Source organism: Aricia agestis, chromosome 10 (assembly GCF_905147365.1).
Source record: "Aricia agestis chromosome 10, ilAriAges1.1, whole genome shotgun sequence".
Classification (NCBI taxonomy): Eukaryota; Metazoa; Arthropoda; class Insecta; order Lepidoptera; family Lycaenidae; genus Aricia; species Aricia agestis.
The window spans coordinates 12,302,910-12,322,685 of NC_056415.1; the positions used below are offsets into that span (position 1 = coordinate 12,302,910).

General features: G+C 38.6%; 1 protein-coding gene and 1 long non-coding RNA gene across 4 annotated transcripts; both read right to left on the reverse strand.

Annotated features, from left to right (window-relative positions):
• Window positions 1-315: 315 nt before the first annotated feature.
• LOC121731009 lies at window positions 316-2,874 on the reverse strand. The gene is made up of 2 exons (XR_006036177.1): window positions 1,331-2,874; window positions 316-1,070 (listed from the first exon to the last, which is right to left on the reverse strand). It is a non-coding gene; the product is annotated as an uncharacterized LOC121731009 (long non-coding RNA).
• Window positions 2,875-3,736: 862 nt separating this feature from the next.
• On the reverse strand, window positions 3,737-17,936 carry LOC121731002 (rho GTPase-activating protein 39). 3 transcript variants are annotated; one of them, XM_042120292.1, is made up of 22 exons: window positions 17,816-17,936; window positions 17,549-17,639; window positions 16,319-16,411; window positions 16,096-16,224; window positions 15,585-15,727; window positions 14,546-14,669; window positions 13,895-14,006; window positions 13,459-13,568; window positions 12,881-12,976; window positions 12,393-12,571; window positions 11,946-12,101; window positions 11,266-11,402; window positions 10,883-10,999; window positions 10,010-10,165; window positions 9,382-9,659; window positions 8,910-9,083; window positions 8,064-8,269; window positions 7,149-7,341; window positions 6,767-6,898; window positions 6,352-6,592; window positions 5,597-5,751; window positions 3,737-5,289 (listed from the first exon to the last, which is right to left on the reverse strand). In XM_042120292.1, the coding sequence occupies exons 1-22, from the start codon at window positions 17,827-17,829 to the stop codon at window positions 5,065-5,067; spliced, it is 3,261 nt and encodes a 1,086-aa protein (XP_041976226.1). In that variant the 5' UTR covers window positions 17,830-17,936; the 3' UTR covers window positions 3,737-5,064. The 3 variants fall into 3 exon arrangements, with proteins under 3 accessions (XP_041976226.1, XP_041976227.1, XP_041976224.1); XM_042120293.1 differs by having other exon boundaries at window positions 12,881-12,964; window positions 14,546-14,672; XM_042120290.1 differs by having other exon boundaries at window positions 14,546-14,672.
• Window positions 17,937-19,776: the final 1,840 nt, after the last annotated feature.

The window sequence follows — 19,776 nt, forward strand, 5'->3', positions numbered from 1 at the left end:
TAATTGGCGCCAGATGAATCTTGTGATTCAGCAATCATAAAACGTCTGTACAAATATGACATTGTAAAGTAATGGGATGGGCGGTATGATTCATACCAATCATACCCCATTTCGTTCCAATACACATAGATGACGCCAGCTATTCCATATAAGGTCGGAAAGTTACGTATTAAACAAATAGCTTACATTGTCATTTCATGCTATTTCTTGGAAACGAGGCAGACCTTGGTCTCAGAGCGGCCACATAATAAATCTTCATTGATCTTGACAAAACCTTTTTGTGCGTCGGTAGGAAGGAAAAAATAAAACCAACAATTGGTATTCGCATTAATCCAACGGATAATTTTGATATTTATTTTTCAGTAACTCGATAGCCTTCAGAACAACGCAGGCGCTAGACATGAGACATCAACCGTCCGAGTAACAAAAAATAAGCAATATTATATACAATGTATTCCACGTGAGATATTGCATTATTTATAAGCACTATATAACTTTACATAATGTGGTACTAGCAGTAAACTATACCTACTTCGCTGCCGAAAGCCAGCTCAGAACTTGCAAGGAGACTATCGCCCGAACGTTAATCTAGAGCTCGGGGGCTCCTATCTATAATTACAATCGTTCAGACCTATAATACAAAATAAGCGGTAATTCAATAAAAATAATACGAGAAATTCGAAAAATCCGTGTTCGAAAGTACGCGACGTAAGACTTAGGACTACAGCTAGCTAATGCGTCAATATGGCACAATACAAAGTCGGTAACATACTTCAATTTCGACTACGACAGAGCGTGCTTAGACGATGCACAATATCGAAACGATATCGAAGTTAAAAATCGATAGACGATAGCGCAAGGACACGAGCGTGAGAACGTAGTAAGTTTAATTTTTTCTTTGTCTAAATTCGTTATCGTTTCTATATGTTGCATTATCTATTCACGCTGAGAACATTAATACGATGAGTCTTATGCAGGCTTAATAGTTTACTACAATATTTAATAGTAACAACGTGATGCTATTGCAAAAATGCCTGATACTGCGATTGATCCGGTCAAAAGTCAATACACTGGCAGAATACTTCATTAGTCCATCATAAATGTGCCAAAATATCCTCTATACGTTGAGCCATAGACTTAATATATACTGTCGTATTATAGGTTTATGCGTTGAGCTATGATGGACAATTACAGAATGAGCCATGATTGAAACCACGATTACGCAGTCCAAAAAACACACAGTCATGACAAGTTCACATTGCCTGAAATTGTCCATCATGGTACAATCTATAGAGGTTGTATACAGAAAAAGTTACAAATATTTACTTACGAAGAATATAAGTATCGAAGCTACCATACAAGATATGCCTTATTTAGTCCTTTAGTCTTACAAGACCCAATTTAAAAACACATCTTTGTGCATTTCTAAGAACCCGGGATTTGACTAGCTATATACTTTTAAAACGTCACTATGTGTAGAGTAAAAAGCAATACATTCACAAGTCTTAATAATTAAAATTATTAATACACAAATTTAAAAAGAGATAAAAAATTGTAAATATTGAAAACAGATTTTGAGACCAAAAATTAATTTGTGACTTCGATTAAATTACATTTATTTGTAAGTATTACATTATTGTGGTTATTAATAAATCTTTCAGTATTAAGTTTATGATTTGCAGGCCTAAAACAGACAACATGACTATATAAAATAATTATTATTTTTAGCGCAATTTTGCTCTTTTTTTCATAATGTTCTAATAAGAAAAGAATATGAATCACAAAAGTCTCTCGATATAGTTGTCTCGTTCTTATATGTAATAACAGAAAAAGACAAAACTTCACCAAACAACTCCCTCCCAAGTCAGAGAAAGACGGCGTAAGAAAGCATTTACAATCTTCTTACAATATTTCCTTATTTTATCGAAAGACTCCAATGTCGTCGTCTGTTAGAGGCTTCACGCTCGTTAGAATATAAAATAAATGCATACTCCTTTACGATATAACATATTGTATCACAGAAGCAAGGAAACCACGCCCTCTCAAAGCACTTTACTGGTTATGTTTGAAGGCAGTATCAGATAAATTTGTGTTGTGAAATAGATCTCTATATGTCAACAACTATATAAATAGGTTTTATACAAATATACTTTGAGTTACATAACCTCTATAATATGTGATTCTAATCCAGCAGATATACCGTATAATATTAGGTACTTATCGTTATAATATCTAAAACAGTAGTAGACTTGTGCTGCAGAAAATTGCATAGCCCATAACACCGTCCATTGAGTCAGAAGATTGAGAGATACGTTACATAAATTCGTCCTTGCTGAAGGTAACGTTTTTAATAGCTTCTGTAAACTCGATCTAGAACCCAATTCTTGAGCCTGGGAACTCGATTTTTATTGTCAGTTGGTCTCGCTCGCACGCATACTTTTTGTGTCAAATGTCAGCTCTTCAACAGAGTCGAGACTCTCAGAGTCGAGGTGCGAGAATTAGGCTCTTTTTTATTCTTAAATAAGTTCTTTAGATTTATACTACTAAATTCACGGTAACGCAGCATCTTGCTTTGAAGTTAATTGTTCACAAATATACTAATGTAGGTCGTATAACATTGCACAATCATAATATTAACGTGTTATGATTTTTTACTTATAGATCTTCTCGTGTGAAGGATGTATATTGTATACGATGAGCCATCCGTATGCTATGGCTCTTAAATGCGTTGCGACGCTCCATACATATTTACATATTGTATGGCATGCCACATAGATGCGTGGTATCGTCGAATGTGGTGTTTTAACAACACAACGGAATGGAAAATGGTTGTGTTAAGAGGGCGACTAACCCCAAGAATCAAACATCGTCCTTCTCTCTTCACACTCACTTCACGTCTTTCATATGCCAGGGGAAAAAGAACGACGCGGATTCATCGCCAAATTAGTTTTTTCTCAATAACTCGATAAATATACAACATTTTAAAAATCCGCTAGGTCGATCTCTCAATGATAGAATTTTATACAATGTGTTAAAATATTAACTTAGTTCAATGCACGATTACGGCAATAAATGAAAAATTCGTGCATCTTTGTGATTTTTTTTCTATCGAGAAAACTTTAAGATATCGTGTTTTTGCTCAGATCGAATTCTCTAAAATATAATGTAGTATCTAATTTTAGAAAATGAAACATTTCGGGGCTTATTTTCAAGTATAAAAATGAATTATAAAATCGACACTATAGGGTTAGTCGTCCCCTTAACGCAGTGACGCAGTTCTATAGCCTCACTCTAACTGTATATTATGTCATCACAAGTCGCAGACAAGTGCGATTGCATTGGGTTATCACTTCGCAATCATTTACGTGGGTCCAAATAGTTTATCACAGAACATAAAACTAAGAAATACACTTTGTTCGTTTAAATTCGAAAAGTAACAACTAAATTAGACTTAAAAAGCGGTGAGTTTTAAATGCGGGGTTAATAGTTACTAGCGACACTATTTTTAGAATGGTTTTATGTTAGATAATTATTGTGATTTGAAATTATGCATTGTCAAGTGTTCTGAAGCAGGTTAAATTTCGTTAGACGCATCACCACTTGTTTCTTTTACTCGCAATGTATTGCTATCACGTTAAGGCCGCGTTTCCACTGGCGCGGAGCGGAGCTTAGCGGTACCGAATTGACCAATCACCATGCTTGAAATCTTCGCTCCGCTTCGCTGTCATTCCGCTGGAATAGCACGATTGGTCAATTCGGGCACCGCTAAGCTCCGCTCCGCTTCAATGGAAACGCACCCTTACACAGGTACGGAAATGCGTCGACACACGAAATATATCACAACAATTAATTAAGTAAACGTAAAGTTAATTGTAATATAGATATGTGCATAAAGGAATGCATCATAGAAAAGGTAACTTACAACCAGTAATAAAGTGTACAAAAATAATATGGTTTAAATGCTCAGACTAAAGCAAAATATAAGATATGTATGAGTATGTAAAATATTATGAGATAATATGAGTATTTTCAGTGTGATTTTTGTTCATAATATCTTTAGCTTGAATCATCACCATGATATTTTATTAACGTCATTTGGCCTTTAAATCCCATGTGCTTTAAAATGTGACCAAAAAAATACTGTCCACAAAATACCATTTAAAATTTAGCTGCCGAACAGTAATATTTAAATTCGAATGATTTCATTGGCGTTTTGTCTATGGCGTCACAAGTCAGTCTGTCGCCAAAAACTGTCAAATTTCATAATTTTTATTACCTAATATGTATATAAATCTATGTTTTCAGGAACTACACTATCAAATAGCTCTGGTAATTCTATAATGGTGTTATCTTCTAGTCATCGTTTGCAAGCAATACAATGAAAATCGTAATTATCTTTAATTTCGAGATAAATATTTCTTATGAATATTTTTTTTCATTAACACTTAGCTGTAAAATGTTAATTTGAGATTAAAGAGTTAAGCCGAGCTTGTTAGAGTCCAATGTGTTATGCAAATCGTACCGTTTTAGTACAGTGCGCCTTAAAACTTAAACATAACCTTTCATACACACAAACAAAAACTAAATAACAAACACACGAACGCGGGCGGCCGCCCTAGCGAACATTCGCAATCACGTTCCATTAAATATCTTTGGATTCTACCAAATAAAATTACATAGCGTACAAAAATATAAAAAATATACAAGAATGTTACACGAGTACGCGTATACCGTCGTCAATTGACACTGGAATTCGGCATACAGAGGATAGGTCACTTGATCGCGCGAGCTACGAAGGGTTAACTAGAAGTCATCCTAAAGGTAGGACCACACTAGACGTAACTACGCCACAACTGAGCGATGCGTTGTGTCAAATCTCATACATTTTTGACATCTCTCCAATCTTGAGAATGCCATTTGATTGAGCACACTGGACTCATAGCCGGTTAGTGCGATCTCATACAATTTCATCAAGCGTCGCTCAGCCGCGTAGCCACATAACATTACTAGGATTTAGAAGTATTCCTGACGTATAACATTGTTGTTATAGTTGAGATTCGTTGGTCACAGGAGATCCTGCACGTGGGATGTATCGAGGTTGGTGATGAGAGTCTTCATGAAGGTCATTTCTTTCCGCGCGTTCTCCAGTATGACGCGCGGGTCTTGCGCCGTGCAGCGCAGGCAGTTGGGAGCGAACACCATCGCCAGGTTGGACGAGTCCATCTTGGTCTGACTCACCACCTCAGGAGCGGAGAACTGCTGGAGGAAGCTCACTAGATACGTAAGTACCTGGAAAAAAGAAAATGTTTGGAGTCAATATTCATAACTATGACATGTTTGCATTATGCATAAAACTACGTACTATTTTTTTATGAAAATCCATGCCACATTAGAATCACTGAGCTGAAATCTTATTTCCCTACTCCCATAACCCAGTGTTGCATGCTTATTCGACGTATGGATAAGAAATGATAGATGTGGATAACATTGATGCGCACCAGATCCGCGCACGGGCGATGCCACATGACAGTAAAAGTGCCCTAACCATCTATATAAGTAAGAGGGCTAAACAATGTTAGCAGTATATAACACTCACGAGGCGGTTGAGCGGTGGCAGGCGCTGCAGGGCGCGCGCGCAGGCGGCGGGGTCGTGTCCGGCGGCGACGCACGCGCCGTACAGCGAGTCCGGGATCAGCGGCTCGTACAGCTCGCGGTACCACAACTTCAGCAGGCTGGCGGGCGCGTGCGCGTCTACAATTACAAATATTTATTATTAGTTATTACTCAAAGTGTAAAAAAAAGGAAATTATCGGGGTTGATTAGATTCACAAACTACCAACTTCTTTTGATGAAAAGTACTGATATAGTTATCGCCAAGCTACGTTTTATAGTGGAATTTTTTACTATTCCCGATAAGATTTTCTGTAGCGCGAACCGTGAACACAGGTCTGTTAATGTTGATAAAAATAAGAAACAGTACAGAGATACTCAGTTTAAAAAATATACTAATAAACAATTTAGAAATTTGTATATTATAATTCCTACGCGTATTTTAGGCACTTGACTAATAGCGTTTTCGGCATCTCGAACTACCCCGGGGCAGGGCAGGCAGGGCAGGCGGATCCGAATGGATACGGAAATAGCCGAACAAAACCGATGATCCACGAAGCACGTGGACTTAGTACTAGTGCCTTTATCTATGACTAGTGCAATACGTTGTTTATGTTCTTAATTTAAACTTCGTATCCGTTCGGCCCGTCCTGCCTGCCCTGCCCCGGGGCATTTCGAGATGCCGAAAACGCTATAAGCTAAAAAACTACAGAATATAGCAACTAAAACAACAATATCTACCTGTCAACGTAGACGCGTCAGGTAGCTCCCAGTTGTCGATCTTAGCTTTCAGTGCGTTGACTTCATCAACATCAGCCGACACTCGGAATATCCCCTCCGTCTCCTTGCCGTTGAGAGCCAGAACCTGCTGCGACAACGCCACCTGCACCCACGGCAGTTGCCTGTTCGGGAAACGCTCCTTTTGCAGCGCCATTACCTCTGATAGCGTGTTGCCAAACATTGACTGTCTGAAGATTTGTATCTGTAAAAAAGAAAGTAACTGAACTATACACACTGTTTTTAGAATCCAATGAAGTTTCCTTGGCATGTATCACGGTTTAGACTATAATAGTTACAACATGCATTTCTTGCTACAGATTTTTTTCCCATAATAACATTACATTTTTCTCATAACATCGTAGCAACTACGACTTACCCTAGCTTGATCAATATCCTCGGTGCTCGGTTTTCTGGGCTGCTTTTTACCGCCACACCCGATCCTTTCCAGTCTCTTGCAGGCGACACTCGCGTAATGTGACACTTGAATGTGAATAGGCCATTTCCCAATCTGCAACAATATATAAACAAATTAGATTTTTTCTTTACTTTCCTCTATAACTTAATTTTAACTTTTCGTTATTAGCTAATAAATAAATATTCTATCTTTTAAAAAAACATTAGCGCTAAAACTTTGACGGTGTAGGTGTTTGGTGTTTTGCTTGTCTTACGTATCAGACAAAGACAGCAAAATGGATGCTAAGCGTGGTGTAAACATTACAAGGGTTTTAGACTGTAGAACATTCTAGGAGCATCCTCACCTCCGGGAAACAATCAGCGAAAGCCGGATCTCGATGCCTGTTGACGTAGTTGGTCAGCGCTGGCTGGAAGGCGGGCGAGGGCGGGACGAACGCCAGGCACACAGACAGCAGCTCCCAGCCGCGCAGCAGCGAGTCGCGGAGCGGGTTCTCCGTCGTCTGTCGGCAGAGCTGCACGTATAGCTCGTCCCGGAGTCTGCGAACAATAATAATAGTTTAAAAAAAAATAAAAAAACATGCTCTATTTATTTTCATCTTTTCTTTGAATTATTCGAATTTTTTTAATGAACAAATTATTGCATTGTCATTGGCTCTTACACCTTTAGTCCACCGACGCAGTTCGCTGCGAAACAGTAGCGAAACAAATGCGAAACAGTAATAGAGCGAGATGCAATATAATGCATTGTCGTGTGGCAGATGAGACAGTAAATCGGTTCGCCGTTGTTTCGCAGCGAACTGCGTCGGTGGACTAGAGACATTGATACATGCAACATAACGCTTCGTCGTTTGAAATGGAAGACAGTAATAGCAGCCGCTTTTTCGCAGTTGGCTGCATCAGAGTACTAACAACACCGTAAAAGGTGAATGGCCCTACTGGGCCAGTGAGGCACCGTAAGAAGCAGGACTAATCAACTTAACATTAATGCAGTTATATCCAACAATAATACAGCTTTTTTTGGTCTCGATACAGTCTACGATTACGCCTTTAGTCAATCGACGCTGCGAACTGCGAAATATCTGCGAAACCAATGCGAAACAGAAATCGAGCGAGATGCAATATAACGCATTGTCGTGTGGCGGATGAGACAGTAAATCGGTTCGCCGCTATTTCGCAGTTCGCAGTGTCGGTGGACTAGAGGCGTTAAACTACAATATAAAACTAACGTCAAACGCAATCAATCAATCAAAACTACTCACTTCTCATTGGCGAAAGTAGCGTGCAGTATATCCTGCGCGACGGAGTTGAGCGTCATGCCGGGTCGAGCCTTGCGGTCACCCATGTATATCTGTACTAGGCGGAACAGGTCGATCGCCGCCTTCTTATGCGCCTTGTCCCACGCCACGCCCACCATCGGCGCGCTAATCGACGACGATGTCCAAGAAAGCATATCTCGCACTGAAGCCTGGAATTCATTCATTCTACTATCAGAGAAGTTGATTCCTAGGCAGATGGGGGACCTACTTTGGTCGCGTTACGTCAAATCCAGCCGACCACATGACGTAGGTCCCTCAACTGCCTAGGAATCAATTTACTCAATGGTACATTGCTCCCCTGCATTGTCTTACGTCGCCGCGCCGCTTCGACGTTGTATATGCCAACTAACGGCGGTTCCCAATATTTAATCTATCTCTGGTTTGGCCCTACTAGAGATAGAAATAGCTCACATTAGACATATTTTATGTCAATTGTGAGCTATTACTATCTCTAGTAGGGCAAAACCAGAGATAGATCAAATATTGGGAATGGCCGTTAATGAGTTGCATCGTTGATGTGATGTTGTCACAGAACGACAGCAGGAGATGTAGAGATGGGAGGATGAATGATGCGCGTTGCGTTATTAACACCTTTTAATGACTTCGCCACAATGAAAGCGAGAAAAACGCAATATAACATTTTAACATCAATATTTTCGGCCATAAGGAATGTGCGCAACGATGGTCCTGCGAACTGGTGTCACAAATCCGAAAGCCGGGACCTTTCGGATTTGTGACACCAGTTCACACGGTCCGTATTACTCAATAATAATAACAATCTCAACGCACCTTCCTCCTGAATATCCCCTTGTTAAAGTTGAGGTTGTCCTTGGCGAATATCTCGATGTCCTGCTCGGGCGGTGCGTGCGCGTGCTGCGGGTGCGCACGCACGGGGCTGTACAACGCGCCGCCCGCCGCGCCGTGCGCCTCGCCCGTTGCCGCGCCGCCGCCGAGTGATGATGTCTGGACATTTTAATTAAACGGCTGGTTACACAGTAGGTAAAGGCATACAATAAGGAAATTAGTTGGCATGTTATTATAATATACCCTTAAAATGTTTTAGCAGGGAATGGTAATGTTAAATTAAAGGGTAATTTTGGCAATTTGGTATATTTATTGCATAGTTATGCCTAAGTGACTACTGATTTCATATATTATATCAATATATTCTTAGTAATTGCTAGGGCAACATAGGCTAACATTTTCATAGTCAGATTTCTTATGTAACAATTCAAATGCTTCGTAATAATTTTTCACTCACCCTATGTATACCGGGCGACGGCTGGCGGTCTCTCTCAAACCCGACGAAGGTATTGTAATACGAAACTCCATGGTTCATGTATTCGACGTCAGGCGGGCGCTGCGTATACGAATGCGGCAGGTATACGCCGGAGCCGTCATCATCATCGGGCGTACGCGCGCCGCCGTCCGACGACTCGTTGTCCGGCTCGTGACCAGAGAGAGACCGCTCGGAGCCGGACCGCGAGCGCGACGTGCCGGACTCCCCGTCCGATTCCGACGCGCCGTATCGCCCACGACCTTTAAAGTTAGCATAAATAGAATCACGAATATTTTGTGACATAAGTGTGTTTTCGTACATACAAATAAAAAATATAATAATAGTAAGTGTTTGAAAATAATTATAATTGTTATAATTTTATTTAGACGCGAAATAGTTTAGAATGTATCAGAGTAACCCGTTACAGTCTAAACTATTTCGCGTCGAAGATCGGTTCTGAGTTCGAACGCTACTGACTTAGCAACTCTTACCTCACATAGACACTGTTATATACAGTGGCACAACTTTCATGACTCTAATATCACTTTTATGCTTAGGCTATCATGCCACATACGAGATTCTACATATGAGAATTAGAATTGTCACTTACTGGAGAGCTTAGCCTGCTGCAGTATATAGTCCTGCAGCGGCAGGAGATGCTGCATGCCGCGCAGGTCCCAGTTGCAGTACAACGGGGACCCGCCCCCTTCCTCGTCCTCCTCCTCGCCCTCCAACGCGACCTCGTCCTCGACGGGCTGCTTGTGACCTGACACAACAAATCATTATGTATTTTCTATTTTAAAAAAGTGGAAAATAGGTTCTGATGTTAAGAAAATATGTTGAAAAAAATTTATAAAATTCGGACTGCATTTTCGGATTGTCGTCTACATTGTAATTTAGATGGAAACATAAAGGGACGTAAAGGTGATCGCACATTTATCAGCACGCACGCGCCTAACGCGCCACGTTTAAGAATTCGTTATATGAAATGATCTCACACATTGCTCTACCCCATACGCGACGCATTTCGTGTACTATGCGGTATGTTCGACGTGTACGATGCTGACAAATGTGCGATTAGCTTAAAGGTCACAGCACACATATCAACTCGGAAAGGGATCGGCACCGTATCGCCTCGAGCCGTTGAATATTGTATGTATGAAACTCCCTACTGTAACGCACACTAAGCGGAACCGTAACGTAATCGCCTCGCCTAGCCGTAGCCTAGTTGACGTACAGGCGCTACTGATACGCTTTGTTAATACGCATACGTTAGGTTGACGCCTGGTTGACGGCGAGGCGAAGGCGATACGGTGACGATCCCTTTCGGAGTTGATATGTGTGCTGTGACGCTTAATAAGTATTATGTGCAGCGTCAACGTCAATATGACTGTAAGTAGGAAAAAACTGTGATATTTATTGCAATATAGATAGGACTACTACAAAAAAATTTAAAGGACACAACATTGCAAGACAGACTTACGTTTCGATTTTGTTCTATCTCGAGGAGTAGAATTTCTTTCGAGTCGCTGATTATGTTTCTGCACGTTGGGTTCAGTTAAGACCGGCTCTAGCTTAACGCATTTCATTTTGTAGTTCACTGTAAAAATAAGCTCTATTAGATTATATTCCATTTCAGATGATAAAACCGATTTTACTGACATCAGACATGTCAATATTTTATTATACGCCAATCAAAAAACTTATATCTGAATTAGCTGCTGCATTTGAATGGCTAAAGTTACCATATACACGTAGGTCAATCAGATAAAAATCACAAAACTTCATAATAAATTTTGACATTATGTAACTAGGCTTGTAGGTAAAGGGCCATAGAGGGCTTTTAAAACACTCCCAATGTTTTACCTGCGGCGATATTATCCTGCTCGTTGGCGGACGACAGTCGCATGAAACTGTGTTCGTGCGGCGCGCGATGCTTGCTGCTACCCGACGACACGGACGTCTTGCTAGAGCTGTACCGCTCGGGTTCTGCTTGCTGCCGTCTGTGAAAAATTTTAATACAGTTAAAACAACAATTTTAAACGTCATACTTCTGTTAAGAGTATTTTGTGTATTCCATCAAGGCCAGTTCCAGTCTAGAGCAAACACGAAAATAATGAAAACTATTTTCGTGTTTGCTCTAGCTAAATCTGTTTCAAGAATTTGTCACACAATATGCAACACGACATTGCATCAAGTTTTTAATTTAAGTATTTCGAATTTTATTTCTATACCAGATGACGGCCGCAACTCCAAAATCACAAAGATGCATCTAATTTTCTCGAATTTTTCATATAATATGTATTGCCAAAACATCAAACTGACTTAATATTTTTTAATACATTGTATATAAATTCTATCACCGAGGGACTGACCTGGCGGATTTTTTAAATGTTGTATATTTATCGAGTTATTAAGAAAAAACTAACTTGGCGATGATTCCGAGTCGTCCTTTTTCACCTGGCATATGAAAGACGGGTGTGAAGAAAGAAGGACGATGTTTTGATTTTTTGCTTTATTCGCCCTCTTAATATAATTTCATCTACCTAGTGAACTCCCTCGGCGGATGCCAGCTGGAGGCGGCGTTCTGTCGCAGGTCGAGACTGGTCTGACGGAACGGCTTGTCCGCGCTGTACACCGCCTGCTTCTCCGGATACCGCTCTATGCGGTCCAACTCCGCTAGTCGATCTTTGTCTAAGTGCCTGAGAATTTAACATTGCCATTAAACTGGTATTGAGATTCATTTCATGAATAAAATAATACGTGTTGTCATATCCTCTTACTAATAAAAATAGTTACACAATGGCTACGATATACTATATTTCGTCTTTGTCTGTGAAGTTGAAAAAGATGCTTAATGATCATTGTATAGTACGCCCACTGGTAACTATTTTTATATAATGTAGTATTTATTATTTTTTAGATTTAAAAGTAGTTTTCAGAATGCTTCAATAATAATATGAGATATCACTGACTATTCATACTATATTTACCTATCAGAATACCGCTCTCTCGCATGCCTGGACAGATGGTGCGGGCGCTCGAGGCTGTGCATGACGCGCGCGCCCGCACCGCTGGCTCCGCCCAGCGCGCCGCTCGCCCCGCCCCCCGCGCCCGCAGACTCCGTCGCCAGCGATATGGAGGACACGAGAGATGGACGCGCCGCGCTCGTCTGGTGAAATAAGATTGTGTTTTTTATCGATGAAATGTTTTATCAGTCGAAATGAAATATTAAAAGCCGACTCTCAAAGAAGGCTAGGGATTAGACCATGTTAAAAGGCAAGTGCGTCCTCAGATTATACTCAGATTACTATTGCCACCAATTTAAAAGGTTACTTTTGGGATTCCAAGACCACATTTTGTAAGTACTAATGCTGCGATTCCACCAGACACGTGTTGCGAGGAATGTGTTTTTAAGATCCAATAGCATAGATCCAAGAGATCGAATTATTAATCTTCAGCGTGGTGTCTGCACTAATACCTGTAGGAACAGCGTGGGTTGCGGCTTCTGCAGCGGGCTGCCGGGGCTCTGCGGCGACGCCGACTCGCATGACGATCCGCCCGACTGTTGTTTTAACTGATTCATATATTACAACAGTCAATATTTACTTTCGTAAAAGTTCAAATGTCATTAAAATAATTGCATTTTTAAGTTAAGAAAATAATTATTACAAAAGCTAAATATACCTTAAGTATATCTATATAATATATAAAACTCAAAGGTGACTGACTGACATAGTGATCTATCAACGCACAGCCCAAACCACTGGACCGATCGGGCTAAAATTTGGCATGCAGGTAGATGACATGATGTAGGCATCCGCTAAGAAAGGATTTCTTTCAATTCCACCCCCAAGGGGTTCAAATAGGGGATGAAAGTTTGTATATAATAATACTTCTTAACGCGAGCGAAGCCGCGCACAAGCTCGTTTTAAGGCTAAAATATTTAATCAATATAATTTATTTTTAATATGCAAACATAAAAACAATACTGTCACGTCTTATTACTAAATATAAACTTTTTGTTTGTTTGTAATATTTATGTCTTCCTAAATATACCTTTCTCCTAGTAAGTGGCGTACTCTCAACCGACTTAAAATATTTTTCGTGCATGGAGTCATCGGACGCATCTTTCCGAGGCGATATAAAACTTCCACTGCGATTTATTCCTGTAATAAATTAAGTCACATTATTATCACATAATTTATGTATTTATTACATTCAATGACTTCCTGTTTTTAAATGTATTCTCTATTCTTGTCATGGTTTAAAGATTTAAACGGGTTTAAATGTAACTATTCTTGTCATGACGAATCGCTAACGCCCAGATTCTGGGGTATTTTGACAGGAGTTTATAAATTCTAAATTCAAAAGCGTTATTAATTGGTTAACGTTTTCATGTCAGCCAACATAGCTAAACTACAATTCAACTTAACACCCAGTGGCAATACGTCAATGTTCCTGCACGCTCTGCGACAGACTAAAGCTGTTATACCTGAGTGTGGCGACCATTTCTCTGGCTCGTGCGGCGGCGCGGCCTGTACGCTGCTCCTCTTCCTCAGCTGCGGCGTACATGTTGGCACACTACTGGCTGCAGCGCTCAGCTCCTAACAACAATTAATACCATCACCAAGGTCAATTTACAATAATTGCCATTTGGATTTAGAAGCGCGTTGTCATCGGTCAACACGAGGCGAACGATTTCGCGAACCCCCAAGCGGCACCCGGCCGTTGCATATCAATTGAAAATCTATTGTGTCTGCGATTTCCACGATCGAGGTATTATACTCGTAAATCAGATTCTCGAAACCTTATCTCAGAGTTCAAAAATACAGAATGGTTGACATAGATTAAACATTAGTCTTGCTTCGCTTCAGCAGATCACCAGCGATAGATTAATCTGTAATTATTGACATAAAATCCGCAATGATTTCTTATGCTCCATAGAATTCGTTTCTTGATTAACCCAAGAAGTGTTTACCCTCCAACTCAAAAAAGTTGTACATAATACATAATATTATGTTTTGGCTGATTCAAATGCTATTACAACTAGGCATACAGACATTATCTCAATTAAGAACGAAACTTGGTATTATTTTTGCTTAACCCATAACTTCAAGTTCCCTGATTCTCCCGAGGTCGTTACCTGTTTCCGTCGCTGCTGCGCGCTGCTGATGCTGCTGTCTGACGAGCGGCCAGAGTCTGTATGTCTACACAGTTGCGTGGTACCGTCCTCGCTCAACCGCCCACGCCGACTCTCACCGCTGTTCCTGCTGCAATACATACTGAAGTTGTATACGTTGTACGCAACGAAGTGCAGGTAACTGTATATTTTAAGCAATAAGAACTATGACTATTAATTCAAATTTAAGCCAAATTAGGTCAACAAGAAGTAAGACATAGACAGACAGTGTATCTCTCTATTAGGGCTGGGACACAAAAACACGATACGACGTCGTGTCATACCACGACGCGGCGTCGTTTCACGATGCGACGTCTTGTCGTGGGAATCCACGACGAGCATCGTAAAAAAATACGACGCGACATCGTGACGTGCTACGTAGAAATTCAAAGATGACGACGCATCGTGAGTTTCTACGACGCGACGTCGCGCCGTATATCAAGGCACGTCACGATGTCTCGTCGTATTTTTTTACGATGCTCGTCGTGACCACGACGTCGTATCGTGTTTTTGTGACCCGGCCCTTAGGTACTTCTTCACTTCTTCCAATTTCGTTCTTCGAAAATCTTCAAAAGTTTCGAGTCTACCTTCCCAGACACTCGAATAAGTTTTCTTATGCCCATAATGTTTTTAGTATCTACTGTATAATAATAATTATTATTATTATTAAACATGTATGTGTACGGTAAAAAGGTACATTTTTTCATTGCTATAAAGCGTCATTGAAGCAAAAGCAGAAAATGAATACCCGTTTGAATGACCAGCAATAAGACATCAATTTTCAAAAGATGTAAATGTGTATGTAACAGCAGAATTTAGCGTCGCTTACCATTATTAAACAACTTTAAAAAAATCTGATATAATAGTCATACTTTAAAAAAAGTATTTTTATATAGTTATTATAGCATACATGAAAAGGAAAATATGAAGCTTAGCATATTTTATACCCTTGTTTTTCATTTTAAGATTAAATGAAGTATGTGTAAGATGCATGCGACCCAACCTGTGATGATAATGAGACCTCCGGGTGCGGATGGGGCTGGTTTGTGGTATGGTAACATTCTTAGCATTACTTGGTGAGAGCTTGCTGGCGCTTGCCTCCGTACTGTTCCCGTTACTACTTATTGGCTCAAGGCTCGATGGTATCTATCAAGGAAACAATTATGTTCACATAGCGGCACAATATGTACAGTCACAAGCTGTTTATACACAAAAATATGTTTGCAAAAAGTATAGAAATAATGATACATTTGTTTCGATTGCTATAATGACAGTTTGTGGTTTATTTTTATAAACTTGTGTGCATTGTGCTTGTGATTGTACAAGGAGGATGAAAAAAAAGGTAAATCACACAAGCTTTCTAAATTTTATATTATGTTTTCTTAAGTTGTAAATAGCTTTTAGCCTAGATGGCCAATAGGTATTTAGGTTTAGTTTTAAATTAGCCTAAATCCCAGGCACTGTTATATTTTTAAAACTTTTGGCAATTCACAAGTAACAAGTTTTGATATCACCTGTGGTACAGCCTGGTTAGTCTGTGTGGCTGTCTCTCTCCTCTTCTGTGGATCTGTGTTTTGTTTTAAAGTCTGCAGTTTGGCTAGAGGTATAATATCACAATCGGTTGGCCTATGCCACACAGTTGTCTGAAATAAAAACAACACATTAAAAATGCTATCATAAATATTAACTCTCACACTTTTTTTAATACTTCTCAATTTATTAAAATATTTATAATACCTGAGTAGATGCATTGTAATAGTAGAATCTATGAGTATTTATATCAAACAACTCCCACCATTGTGATGAATCTGTTCTTTTTACTTTTACACCCTGAAACAATAAAAAATGACATTGTAAATTACAACACTAGCTAAAATATCAATATTACCTACAGCAAGGCAGCTGGCAGAGTTGTACACAAGGTATGCTTGCCTTTGACTGGCATATTGGAAATCTCGAGCTTTCAAATCAAACCGAAATAAGTTTCATTTGTGTGTAAAAATATGTACACAAGCATGATTGAACATGATTTCTATGAGATTAAATTGTCAACGAACAGCACGTGCCGACTGGACGTCAAAAAAAGAGTGCTGCTGTCATGTATCACACATCTCTTTTTATCACGCAGTGTTACTGATAGTGACATCTCTCTTGCTTAGGTCTTTGTTTCTCTATTCCGCTAGGTATATTAACTTTATGATGCTGCATAATTATTTTAATACTAAGGATGTACATACATTGTACATAATATTATCAAATTCTACAGTTAAAATAATGTTTTTTAATTTTTTTATAAGATGATGCAAGTACTTAATACATAAATCAATGTTTTATCTTAAATGTAAATGACCTTTTTGTATTACACTAACATACTACAGTGTTAATTACCAATGCGTAGAATGATATGAGGCAATAATGATGATTAATTATTTCTTTGCTAAATGATCATTACTATTGTTGCTATAAATTATGTTATTCTTATAATTTATGTAAATTTTATAGGTGAGAATATATCCACTTTTAATTGGAATAAAAAGTTGAAAGGTGTGGACTAAAATAAAAAAATAGATATGGACAAAAAGATTAAAATTTTACTGTGAATTTAAAATATTTTATAAACTATTGCTGTAGCTCAAAAATAGTATATATAAAAAATAGTATTCTATACCCAGTTTTTTTGACAAGAATTTATTATCGACTATCTCTTTTACTTAGCTTACGTCAAAAAGTAAACCAATCTACAACAACAGTAAAAAGATTTAAAATGTTTGTCAAAAAACCTTTGAAACCGGGTATTAGTAACAGTAGTCAGATAGAACTAGTAGACCTTTTGGAGAGCTATTACATTCTTAGTTAATTTTATAAAGATGTTGTACAGTACTTTTTATGTATTCTTCTGCTGACTATTCACTTGAATTTGTGGATATATATATTTTTATTTCAGCAAATAGAATAAAAATGGCATACCTCAGGTGGATCCCATACACATTCTCCTGTGGTAAGGTTAGCATACATATGTTCCTTTGTCTTCGGTTCTATAATCTCCACCCATTCTACCCTGGAATAAAACATCAGTAGGTCGTAACGAGCTTTATGACTATAACTGTACAGCAACAAAATAATTCAGGGCGTGACATTAGTGTATTCGCGTACTTTATTGATTTTGCAACTTTCAACTGATCTTCGGAAGTAATATTGACATTAAGTATATGGCACAAAAAGTTAGCTATTTACCTCTCTGAAGACATTTTAAAGGCCTTGAAATGAGTAGATTGGGATTCACTATAACATATTTACATTAATTTCTAATAAAATAATCTAAACTTTAGGGATATCTCCCAATTTCCATTTTGAGTGTTTACTTCTGCCACAGACTCACATTTCAGTTTTCTCCATAGATTAATTCTTTTTTTACACAGATTCTCAAGCACCGTTGACATACGTTAAGGGCGCTTTCCCACGAGACACGAATGAGAGATTTTCCTATATTTTTAATTTGATTGTCAAACAGTTTCCATTTCAGTAACAAGATGGCGTATGGGTAGACAACTATCGGTAATACCAGGGAATACCATCAATAATTGCTACAAAACTGGGCAAAAGAATGTAAAACTTGATACATTTCAACTTGAAAAAGACGCAATAATATTCCAATGAATAGGATAATAAAGTTATTATAACAATGTTTTAGCTAAAATTCACGGAAGAAATAGCCCTATTTACCGATATTCACACCAAATGTCACAGGAATTTTGACAACATCTTACCTGCACTTGTGCAAGTTATCGGATATTTAATGGCTAATATTTTACCAATAGTGAATATCACAAACCCAAAAACCACAATTTGGGGAAAAATAATAAAAACCACACCAACAATAAAAAGTAGAAGAAGTTTGAAAGTGACATGCCCGCCAAAACTCTTTTAGTTGTCAAGTTTCAGTTTGACAAGTTTTTATTATGTGTTCCTAAACTATTACCAGTGTACTGGCGTAATCGCTTAGGCCAATGATTTATGTCACACTTGACAGTACCTACACTGATATTTTTTGGAAACACAACCCATATGTAGTCAGTGGTGCCAACCTGCAGATAATTTCAGATTCCGGTCGGCAGCACCGAGTGTGAACCAATCAGTGAGGCCCATTCAATGCAGGACTGCCGTGCAGTCCTGCCGTGAATGGGCCCTTTAAGATTGTTAAAATTAAAATTAAAAAATATAAATGAAAATCCCTCATTCATACTAGAGTCTAGACTTAATCAACCATAAAGAAAGTTTCTATTTATGGCTAGTGCCTGTCCCAATGAATAAGGAAACAGATGGAGGCGACATAACTACAAAAAAGTGTGGCCGGCGCCATATTGCCAAGAACTAAACATGGCGGTCTATAGTGATGGGACACTCGGTTGATATTTGTCGAGGACGTCGATAAACTAACATGTTATAAGTGAGCGTCCTGTTATATTATATATTATATTGATATCAAAAATGTTTTTTTTAATATTAAATAAAAGAAATATCATTTTTGCCTATTTTGTCTCTATGTATTATAGTACATAGAGACTAAATAGGCAAATATGTTTTTTTTATATAGGAGCCTCCTTAATTTTAATAAAACTATTAAATTTATTTTAAGTTTATTAATTATTATTTAAGTTGCCATTATTGATATCGGGCGAAAATTACCAAAAAATCGGACAAATACTAGTTGTTTATTTTAATGTTACCATCAATTATTATTATTATTAAAGTATGTATACAACTGAGTATTTTGTGAACATTTCAAGTGCCTATTTTTTTCGCGATATATCGAGACCGATATTGATATTTTTTCAAATATCGATGTATCGATATATCGATATTTTCTTTCAATTTCGACATCCCTATAATACGACACTTTGACAGTTTATGTACCTCGGAGAACCGGAACATAAAATGGTGGACCGGCCACAGTATTTTGATTTAGTAGAGACCATTATGCCGAGTCCACTTATAAAAGTCAATGGCCTGTCCCGACGGCCGACCGGGACGAAAAAAAAAAGTTATGGCTAGATTTATGAGTTGCCACTCAATTGTCAATGTCAAATTTTATCACCAGCGTCCACTTGTCAATTGTCATCAGGGTGACCATATGTGGCAGGTTCCTGCCATTTTGGCAGGATTGGCGTCTTATTTCGGCCTGTGGCATGATCGGT

What these genes read in the sequence shown, in the direction of transcription:
- LOC121731002 (XM_042120290.1), bottom strand. An exon ending in GTGTATGGGATCCACCTGAG is followed by an intron (nt 16,412 to 17,548) that starts GTATGCCATTTT and finishes TTATTGTTTCAG; the next exon opens with GGTGTAAAAGTAAAAAGAAC. An exon ending in AGATAGAACAAAATCGAAAC is followed by an intron (nt 10,166 to 10,882) that starts GTAAGTCTGTCT and finishes TTGTTGTGTCAG; the next exon opens with GTCACAAGCAGCCCGTCGAG.